Below are 11,635 nucleotides of genomic sequence, written 5' to 3'. Positions count from 1 at the left end.
ATAGAAAGGGTGATTTAAACAGTTTTGCGACATGTGCTGTAGAGGTTTGAGTGCATTACTGAGTGCTACAGTGAGGAAGTGGTGACTGGCAACAGTAGCGTCCGTTTTCTAACAGGCTTGACCATGCTTCTGTAGCAATGAAAAGGGACCTTCGAGGCTTTGACTCACTTATTGATTTAATGGATTTGTCTTCATGCAGATATATTTATGTTACGCAATAGACACCTACAGAAACAAAAACACACTGTCCACAAGTTTCAGTAAGATAATAATTAATTCAATTCAGCAGCTTTTATCTTTCACAGCGACATAACAGACTGAATAATCTTGCATTGAGCCACGGAGAAGTAAAAGGAGAAGCACGTGAGCAAATACTTACAAACATTTAGCACAATCACTCCCCTTCCCTTCCCCCTTGTCTGCAGTCTCACTTGAGAGGCGGTGTTGATGCAATGATAAAAAGTTTGGGGAGGAATGATTAAGTCTGAGTGACATACCTTCAACCAGCCTCTAGTATATCAATCCTGACACACGCTAGACTTCAGAGTGTCACCTAACTGTGACTGTGCTTGCACTAGCCAGGCAATCTTTTTTGCAATTTCATGTCGGTTGCTAATAACACCATGTCAACTCCAGCTGCTTCAACTAGTCCCATACCATCTGGGGGGAAAGTGTGTACATCATTTCCAGAGATCCTGATGCTAGGTGAATTTGTGAGTAACATTACGCTGTTTTATTAAGTTACTGCTAAAAATGTATTTCTGTATTTATACTTTGAATTGCAGTGTGACTTTTCCAGGATCTTTGATATTCCCATAGGTGTATAGAGAGTATGTAATGGATAACTGGGGTACATGAAACAGAGAACACAGGAAAAGAGAGAGGAAACGGAGAAGTAAAAGACAAAGAGAGATACACAAGAACAGAGAAGAATGGATGGAGAGAAAGCAATGAAACAGAAAGGGTGAAAAAAACGTGGATTGTAATGAGATGTCCAGATCAAAAGGAGAGGGACAGAGACAGTGAGAAAGAGGAGAAGGGAAAGAGAGGGAGAAAGTGGCATACACATAGATAGAGGGAGAAAAAGGATAGAGAAATGGAGGGACAGAGGGAGAGAAAAAGCAGGAGAGGAGTGAGACAAGAGGAGAACGGATAGACACAAAGGCATAAGGGAATGGAGAGAAGGGAGGAAAACAAGAGATGAAAGGGATGGACAGATAGACAATGAAAAATATATCTTTTCTGAAGAGAGAGTGGTTTAAAATTGAAATAATGCTGTTAACAAGGCAACTTTTTCCGAATTCAAGAGATATAACTAAACACAAATGATTGAAAATAAATGTTTACAAGTAATTCCTGTACTTGCTCAACTAATCTGTGTATGTTGAGCCTACGTTTGTGAAAGAGCGAATAGCTGTTTTTTCTGGTGTAAGTGTTTACAGCTTCAGGTTACAGGTGTATCGCAGTTTTGCAGATTGCAATCTGGCCATTTGTAAAAACACTGATCGATTTAGATAAGAAGAGGATGTATTATTATTCTGCTTGCAAAAAGTACGTGAGCCGGTTTGAAGGATTATTGAACTCTTTGGCCCCTAGCGCTGAAAACGATTGCGTGTAACTATAGGAATTGTTTGGCAGAAAGTCCCAGTTGCAAATCAGCAGCATTGAAAGGAGGCTGAGAACAGGTCACCTGTTCGCCTTTAGGGCAAATGAAATATAGCACCAGAGAACTAAATGGAGAAGAACATGCGGGAAGGGTTACTGCAGCTCTAACAGCGTGAAGATGTTTTCCATTACAGTCCCCACCACTTAAAACATCCACATTTAAACCAGACAGTCACTTATATTGGATAAAAACCGATAATCATTATCCATTTGCATGCCCCCACCGCCCCCCCCCCCCGCCCACTATAAGCGATGGGGCTAGTACCAGGTTTTCTTGTTTCTGCAGGAAGAGTTGTCCTTTGTATAAGACTTTTGCCTTGCTATACATTCAGCATGGGCGCTGGTCTCTGATCTTTTTTACTGCAGTGTAATATAAAGACCCGGGGTAAATTTGATTTTAAGCAATAGTGTAAAATGGGCGATATCGATTCAGCCACCCGTTATACATCTCTCTATTGAATGGAAATTAAATTCGGGAGAAATGCATAACAGGAGACTGAATTGATATCACCCGTTTTACGCTACCAACCAAAGTCAAAATTACCACTCCCCCTGTCCCCAAGTGCAAACGCATGAGACTGGCTCTCTGCATTCACTTCAGTGTCACAGGCTCCACTGACAGCGGATTCGTTGCGGGTCTATGTTGCCATCGTTACCCTGCAGGTCCTGCTGTTTGTAGTTCAGCACACGGAGGGAGAATCAACGTAAAAGCACCTTAAAAACATCAGGTTGCTTACCTGTGGGGTGTAGACAATCGATTTTCTTTTTTAAATCTGCGTTTGCAGTTGAGTACATATTGACAGTGCTGGTCAGCTCCACCTTAGGGTGAGGTGGGGCTGAGCAATGGCAGAGGATTAACAAATAGAAAAGTTGTTCTCCAGTGAAAGGTTTACAAGATGTTTGTGGGATTTAAGTGTACTTATTTAAATATTGTCGCTGGCTAAAGTAGTCTTACTTGCTAAGTAAAAGTATAGAAGAACAATACTAAGTAAAGGTGATGCCAATTAAAGCCATTAGATTACGCATTTCTTCTGATTTATTACACAACAGTCACAAGTTGAGTAAACTCACAATCAGAGGTCCCAGCTAATGGTTCAGTTGGTAAAGGATGAAAATAGCTGAATTATTTGGTCTAGAAGGTCTCAGGTTTGACTCTTGGGCATGATTTTTACCTGGAGCTGGGAACTCAGTGGGTGGGTAAATTATTGCGTCTCCAAGCTGCACAGCGGGCGTACTGCGCACCTGCATGACGTGACCTGAAGCCAACTATTTAAAGGGACAAAGCAAAAATGGATTTTGGAGGAGAAAGGAGGAAGAACACAAATGGCTTCCAGGAGAGTAAAGGCAGCACCCAGGTTTACTGATGCTTTGCATGATGTCTGACTGGCCCCCAAGCTAGAATAGCTGGCCAGCTCTGATTGTTTCGAGTCACACTGGAAGAATAGGTTACTTGGACGAGGTACCAGAGGTGATTGTGGAACTGTGGCCCAATAGGAATTGATGGAATCAGGAACAGAGGAGGGAGAATATTGGCAGAAATTTTTTTGAAGGCTTCAAAAAAAGTCACAATCAAACATCTTTCTGAGGGTATTACATCAAGTTACATCGGGTCTACAGCACAGAAACAGGCCATTCGGCCCAACAGGTCTATGCAGGCGTTTATGCTCCATACGAGCCTCCTCCCATCCCTGTTTCATCTAACCCTATCAGCATACCATTCTATTCCTTTCTCCCTCATGTGTTTATCTAGATTCCCCTTAAATGCATCTATGCTATTTGCTACACTTTGTGGTAGCTCATTCCATATTCCAACCACTCTTTGGGTAAAGAAGTATCTCCTGAATTCCCTATTGGATTTATTACTGACTACCTTATATTTATGACCTCTACTTTTGGACTCTCCCACAAGTGGAAACATTTTCTCTACGTCTATCATATGAAACCCTGTCATTATCTTAAAGACCTCTATCAGGTCACCCCTCAGTCTTCTCTTTTCTAGAGAAAAGAGCCCCCGTCTGTTCAGCCTTTCTTGATAAGTATATCCTCTCATTTCTGGTATCATCCTTGTGAATCTTTTTTGCACCTTCTCCAATGTCTCTATATCCTCTTTATAATATGGAGATCAGAACTGTGCATAGTACTCTAAGTGTGGTCTAACCAAGGTTCCAGACATAATTTTTCTGCTTTTCAATTCTATCCCTCTAGAAATGAACCCCAGTGCATGGTTTGCCTTTTTATGGCCTTATTAACCTGCGTCGCTACTTTTAGAGAATTGTGTATCTGTACCCCGAGATCTCTTTGCTCCTCTACCCCATTTAGACTCTTATTATCCAAGCAGAGTATGTGGCCTCCTCATTCTCCCTACCAAAATACACCACCTCACACTTGTCTATATTGAAATTCATTTGCCAATTACACGCCCATACTGCAAGTTTATTAATGTCTTCTTGCATTTTGGTGCATTCTGCCTTTGTATTAACTATACCCCTCAATCTGCTGTCATTTGCAAATTTTGAAATTGTGCTTCTGATTCCCGAATCCAAATCATTAATGTATATTGTGAACAACAATGGTCCCAGCACCGATCCCTGTGTGGAACACCACTTCCCACCTTTTGTTTGAGTAGCTACCCTTAACACCTACTCTCTGTTTTCCGTTTTGTAGCCAGTTTGCTACCCATTCTGCCATCTGTCCCTTAACCTCAGTCATGAGTCTACAATGTGGTACTTTATCAAAGGCCTTTTGAAAATCCAAATGTATTACATCTATTGCATTACTCTTGTCTACGCTTTGTTACTTCTTCAAAGAATTAAATAAGGTTGGTCAAGCATGACGATCCCTTCTGAAATCCGTGCTGACTACTCTTTACTATATTTTTGTTTTCTACATGTTTTACTATTACATCTTTGAGTAAAGATGCCATTATCTTCCCTACCACTGATATTAAGTTAACTAGTCTACAGTTCCCTGGACTTGTTCTATTTCCCTTTTTAGACATAGGAATAATATTGGCAGTCTGCCAGCCCGCTGGCATTATTCCCTTTACGAATGAATTTTTATATATAGAATCATAGAAAGGTTACAGGACTGAAGGAGGCCATTTGGCCCATCGAGTCTGTGCTGGCTCTATGCAAGAACAATCCAGCTAGTCCCACTCCCCCACCATATCCCCGTAGCCCTGCAAATTTTTTATTTTCAAGTACTTATCCAGTTCCTTTTGAAAGCCATGATTGAATCTGTCCCCACCACCACCTCAGGCAGTGCATTCCAGATCCTAACCACTCGCTGTGTAAAAAAAAGTTTTTCCTCAAGTCACCTTTGGTTCTTTTGCCAATCACCTTAAATCTGTTTCCTTTGGTTCTTGACCCTTCCTCCAATGAGAACAGTATATCTCTATTTACTCTGTCTAGACCCTTCATGATTTTGAATACCTCTATCAAATCTCCTCTCAACCTTCTCTGTTCTAAGGAGAACAACCCCAGTTTCTCCAGTCTATCCATGTAACTGAAGTCCCTCATCCCTGGAATCATTCCAGTAAATCTCTTCTGCACCCTCTCTAAGGCCTTCACATCTTTCCTAAAATGTGGTGTTCAGAACTGGACTCAATACTTCAGTTGTGGCTGAACCAGTGTTTTATAAAGGTTCATCATGATTTCCTTGCTTTTGTACTCCATGCCTCTATTTATAAAGCCCAGGATACGGTATGCTTTTTTTAACCATTTTCTCAACCTGCCCTGCCACCTTCAACGATTTGTGCACATATATCCCCAGATCTCTCTGTTCCTGCACCCCTTTTAGAGTTGTGCCCTCTAGTTTATATTGCCTCGCCTCATTCTTCCTACCGAAATATATCACCTCGCATTTTTCTGCATTAAATTACATCTGCCACGTGTCCGCCCATTCCACCAGCCTGTCGATACCCTCTTGAAGTCTATCGCTATCCTCCTCACTGTTCACTACCCTTCCAATTTTGTGTTATCTGCAAATTTGGAAAATGTGCCCTCTACACCTGAGTCCAAGTCATAGAATCATAGAATCATAGAAGTTACAACATGGAAACAGGCCCTTCGGCCCAACATGTCCATGTCGCCCAGTTTATACCACTAAGCTAGTCCCAATTTCCTGCACTTGGCCCATATCCCTCTATACCCATCTTACCCATGTAACTGTACAAATGCTTTTTAAAAGACAAAATTGTACCCGCCTCTACTACTGCCTCTGGCAGCTCGTTCCAGACACTCACCACCCTTTGAGTGAAAAAATTGCCCCTCTGGACCCTTTTGTATCTCTCCCCTCTCACCTTAAATCTATGCCCCCTCGTTATAGACTCCCCTACCTTTGGGAAAAGATTTTGACTATCTACCTTATCTATGCCCCTCATTATTTTATAGACTTCTATAAGATCACCCCTTAACCTCCTACTCTCCAGTGAAAAAAGTCCCAGTCTGTCTAACCTCTCCCTATAAGTCAAACCATCAAGTCCCGGTAGCATCCTAGTAAATCTTTTCTGCACTCTTTCTAGTTTAATAATATCCTTTCTATAATAGGGTGACCAGAACTGTACACAGTATTCCAAGTGTGGCCTCACCAATGCCCTGTACAACTTCAACAAGACATCCCAACTCCTGCATTCAATGTTCTGACCAATGAAACCAAGCATGCCGAATGCCTTCTTCACCACCCTATCCACCTGTGACTCCACTTTCAAGGAGCTATAAACCTGTACTCCTCGATCTCTTTGTTCTATAACTCTCCCCAACGCCCTACCATTAACGGAGTAGGTCCTGGCCCGATTCGATCTACCAAAATGCATCACCTCACATTTATCTAAATTAAACTCCATCTGCCATTCATCGGCCCACTGGCCCAATTTATCAAGATCCCGTTGCAATCCTAGATAACCTTCTTCACTGTCCACAATGCCACCAATCTTGGTGTCATCTGCAAACTTACTAACCATGCCTCCTAAATTCTCATCCAAATCATTAATATAAATAACAAATAACAGCGGACCCAGCACCGATCCCTGAGGCACACCGCTGGACACAGGCATCCAGTTTGAAAAACAACCCTCTGCAACCACCCTCTGTCTTCTGTCGTCAAGCCAATTTTGTATCCAATTGGCTACCTCACCTTGGATCCCATGAGATTTAACCTTATGTAACAACCTACCATGCGGTACCTTGTCAAAGGCTTTGCTGAAGTCCATGTAGACCACGTCTACTGCACAGCCCTCATCTATCTTCTTGGTTACCCCTTCAAAAAACTCAATCAAATTCGTGAGACATGATTTTCCTCTCACAAAACCATGCTGACTGTTCCTAATCAGTCCCTGCCTCTCCAAATGCCTGTAGATCCTGTCCCTCAGAATACCCTCTAACAACTTACCCACTACAGATGTCAGGCTCACCGGTCTGTAGTTCCCAGGCTTTTCCCTGCCGCCCTTCTTAAACAAAGGCACAACATTTGCTACCCTCCAATCTTCAGGCACCTCACCTGTAGCTGTCGATGATTCAAATATCTCTGCTAGGGGACCCGCAATTTCCTCCCTAACCTCCCATAACGTCCTGGGATACATTTCATCAGGTCCCGGAGATTTATCTACCTTGATGCGCGTTAAGACTTCCAGCACCTCCCTCTCTGTAATATGTACACTCCTCAAGACATCACTATTTATTTCCCCAAGTTCCCTAACATCCATGCCTTTCTCAACCGTAAATACCGATGTGAAATATTCATTCAGGATCTCACCCATCTCTTGTGGTTCCGCACATAGATGACCTTGTTGATCCTTAAGAGGCCCTACTCTCTCCCTAGTTACTCTTTTGCCCTTTATGTATTTGTAGAAGCTCTTTGGATTCTCCTTTGCCTTATCTGCCAAAGCAATCTCATGTCCCCTTTTTGCCCTCCTGATTTCTCTCTTAACTCTACTCCGGCAATCTCTATACTCTTCAAGGGATCCACTTGATCCCAGCTGCCTATGCATGTCATATGCCTCCTTCTTCTTTTTGACGAGGGCCTCAATCCCCCGAGTCATCCAAGGTCCCCTACTTCTACCAGCCTTGACCTTCACTTTATAAGGAATGTGCTTACCCTGAACCCTGGTTAACACGCTTTTGAAAGCCTCCCACTTACCAGACGTCCCTTTGCCTGCCAACAGACTCTCCCAATCAACTTCTGAAAGTTCCTGTCTAATACCATCAAAATTGGCCTTTCCCCAATTTAGAATTTTAACTTTTGGGCCAGACCTATCCTTCTCCATAGCTATCTTAAAACTAATGGAATTATGATCACTCGTCCCAAAGTGATCCCTCACTAACACTTCTGTCACCTGCCCTTCCTTATTTCCCAAGAGGAGGTCAAGTTTTGCCCCCTCTCTAGTCGGGCCATCCACATACTGAATGAGAAATTCCTCCTGAATACACTCAACAAATTTCTCTCCATCCAAGCCCCTAATGCTATGGCTGTCCCAGTCAATGTTGGGAAAGTTAAAGTCCCCTACTATTACCACCCTATTTTTCTTGCAGCTGTCTGTAATCTCCTTACATATTTGCTCCTCAATTTCCCGTTGACTATTTGGGGGTCTGTAGTACAATCCTATCAAAGTGATCTCTCCCTTCTTATTTTTCAGTTCTACCCATATAGACTCAGTGGGCGAACCCTCGGATATATCCCCTCTCACTACTGCCGTGATGTTCTCCCTAATCAAGAACGCAACTCCCCCTCCTCTCTTACCTCCTGCTTTATCTTTCCTATTGCATCTGTACCCTGGAACATTGAGCTGCCAGTCCTGTCCCTCCCTTAGCCATGTTTCAGTAATAGCTATAACATCCCAGTCCCATGTACCCATCCATGCCCTGAGTTCATCTGCCTTGCCCATCAGACTTCTTGCATTGAAATAAATGCAGTTTAATCTAGACTTCCCTTGATCTTTGCCCTGCTTTCTCAGACCATCTGTCCGGTCATGTTCTGTACACTCTCCCTTACTGCCTTTTGTTTCTGTCACCACTTTATTTCCCACTGACTTCCTGCATCGGTTCCCATCCCCCTGCCACATTAGTTTAAACCCTCCCCAACAGCACTAGCAAATACTCCCCCTAGGACATTGGTTCCAGTCCTGCCCAGATGCAGACCGTCCAATTTGTACTGGTCCCACCTCCCCCAGAACCGGTTCCAATGGCCCAGGAATTTGAATCCCTCCCTCTTGCACCATCTCTCAAGCCACGTATTCATCCTAGCTATCCTGTCATTCCTACTCTGACTAGCCCGTGGCACTGGTAGCAATCCTGAGATTACTACCCTTGAGGTCCTACTCTTTAGTTTAACTCCTAACTCCCTAAATTCAGCTTGTAGGACCTCATCCTGTTTTTTTACCTATATCGTCGGTGCCTATATGCACCACGACAACTGGCTGTTCACCCTCCCCCTCCAGAATGTCCTGCTGCCGCTCCGAGACATCCTTGACCCTTGCACCAGGGAGGCAACATACCATCCTAGAGTCTCGGTTGCGTCCGCAGAAACGCCTGTCTATTCCCCTTACAATCGAGTCCCCGATCACTATAGCTCTGCCACTCTTTTTCCTGCCCTCCTGTGCAGCAGAGCCAGCCACGGTGCCATGAACCTGGCCACTGCCACCTTCCCCTGGTGAGCCATCTCCCCCAACAGTATCCAAAACGGTATACCTGTTTTGGAGGGAGATGACCGCAGGGGACCCCTGCACTGCCTTCCTACTCTTCCTCTGTCTGTTGGTCACCCATTCACTATCTCCCTCAGTAATTTTTATCTGCGGTGTGACCAACTCACTGAACGTGCTATCCACGACTTTCTCAGCATCGCGGATGCTCCAAAGTGAGTCCATCCACAGCTCCAGAGCCGTCAAGCGGTCAAACAGTAGCTGCAGCTGGACACACTTCCCGCAGGTGAAGGAATCAGGGATATAGGAAGGATCCCTGAATTCCCACATCCCACAAGAGGAACATGACATGGCTCTGGGATCTCCTGCCATGACTTAACCCTTAAGTTAGCTTAACAACAACTACAATATCAAGAGGAAAAAAAGGAAAGAAAAACTACCTACCACTCCCTTTAAGGAGTTTACTCCTTTAAATTATTCTTAATTTAGAGAATGTTAACTACACTAGGGACCTTGATTCACTAAAAAAAAACGCTACTTCCTTTAAGACCTGCAGACCTTCCCTTTCTTTTTACTTTAGTTACTGTAGATAAGTAGAAATACTCACCTGAACCTATTCACCAATCAGGTGCCTCCCCTGTGTCACGTCCCTTTCTGATTCCTGACGTCACTTCGAATTCGGTCTCAGCTCCCTCTGCTCCGCTCGGCTCCTCTCAGCTGTTCTCAGCGCTCTGAAATCCCGCCTTTTATCGGACGCTCCCTCTGCTCCGCTCGGCTCCTCTCAGCTGTTCTCAGCGCTCTGAAATCCCGCCTTTTATCGGACGCTCCCTCTGCTCCGATCCGCTCCTCTCAGCTGTTCTCAGCGCTCTGAAATCCCGCCTTTTATCGGACGCTCCCTCTGCTCCGCTCGGCTCCTCTCAGCGCTCTGAAATCCCGCCTTTTATCGGACATTAATATATATCAAGAAAAGCAGTGGTCCTAGTACCAACCCCTGAGGAACACCACTGTACACCTCCCTCCAGTCTGAAAAACAGCCTTACAGCCTTTCACTACTACTCTCTGTTTCTTGTTAATTAGCCAATTCTGTATCCATGCTGCTACTGCCCCTTTTATTCCATGGGCTTCAATCTTGATGACAAGCCTATTATGTGACACTTTATCAGACGCCTTTTGAAAGTCCATATACACAGCATCAACCGCATTGCCCTCATCAGCCCTCTCTGTTACCTCATCAAAAAACTCTATCAAGTTAGTTAAACATGATTTGCCGTTAATAATCCGTGCTGGCTTTCCCTAATTAATCCACACTTGTCCAAGTGACTGCTAATTCTGTCTTGGACCATCATTTCTAAAAGTTTCCCCAGGCTAAACTGACTGGCCTGTAGTTGCTGGGTTTATCCTTACACCCTTTTTTGAACAAGGGTGTGACATTTGCAATTCTCCAGTTCTCTGGCACCACCCCTGTATCTAAGGATGTTTGGAAGATTATGGCCAGTACCTCCGCAATTTCCACCCTTACTTCCTTCAGCAATCTAGGATGCATCCCATCCGGACCGGGTGATTTATCTACTTTAAGTACAGCTCGTCTTTCTAGTACCTCCTCTTTATTAATTTTTGGGCCATCCAGTATCTCAACTACATCTTCCTTTACTGAGACTCTGGCAGCATCTTCTTCCTTGGTAAAGACAGATGCAAAGTACTCATTTAGTACCTCGGCCACGCCCTCTGCCTCCATGAGTAGATCTTCTTTATGGTCCCTAATCGACCCCACCCCTCCTCTTACTACCCGTTTACTGTTTACATGCCTATAGAACACTTTTGGATTCCCTTTTATGTTGGCCGCCAATCTATTCTCATACTCTCTCTTTGTCCCTTTTTCACTTCCCCTCTGTACTTTCTATATTCAGCCTTGTTCTCACTTGTGTTATCAACAAGTAGAAGACACTAAAAGCATATCAGAAATATTTGGGAACCAAGGGGCTAATGAGAGTGAGGAACTTAAAGTAATTAATATCAGTCGAGAAAAAGTACTGAAGAAACTAATGGGACTAAAAGCCAATAAATTCCCTGGACCTGATGATGGCCTACATCTTAGGGTTCTAAAAGACGTGGCTGCAGAGATAGTGGCTGCATTGGTTGTGATCATTCAAAATTCCCTACATTCTAGAACGGTCCCAGGGGATTGGAAGGTAGCAAATGTAAGACCGCTATCAAGAAAGGAAGGAGAGAGAAAACAGGGAACTACAGGCCAGTTAGCCTGACATCAGTCATCGGGAAAATGCTGGAATCCATTATTAAGGAAGTGGTAACAGGGCACTTAGAAAATCAAAATATGAT

At 43.8% G+C, this 11,635-nt stretch overlaps 1 protein-coding gene across 1 annotated transcript in view; it reads left to right on the top strand.

Moving 5' to 3' along the window:
* Positions 1–450: 450 nt before the first annotated feature.
* malb (mal, T cell differentiation protein b) overlaps positions 451–11,635 on the top strand; it is a 34,794-nt gene continuing 23,609 nt past the window's right edge. Inside the window, exon 1 of the mRNA XM_067985079.1 lies at positions 451–713. Coding sequence (XP_067841180.1) covers positions 603–713 — 111 coding nt within the window. The 5' untranslated portion in view covers positions 451–602. The remainder of the gene's footprint in view (positions 714–11,635) is intronic.

Source organism: Heptranchias perlo, chromosome 5 (assembly GCF_035084215.1).
Source record: "Heptranchias perlo isolate sHepPer1 chromosome 5, sHepPer1.hap1, whole genome shotgun sequence".
Taxonomy (NCBI): Eukaryota; Metazoa; Chordata; class Chondrichthyes; order Hexanchiformes; family Hexanchidae; genus Heptranchias; species Heptranchias perlo.
This window is presented reverse-complemented; position numbering and strand designations above follow the sequence as displayed.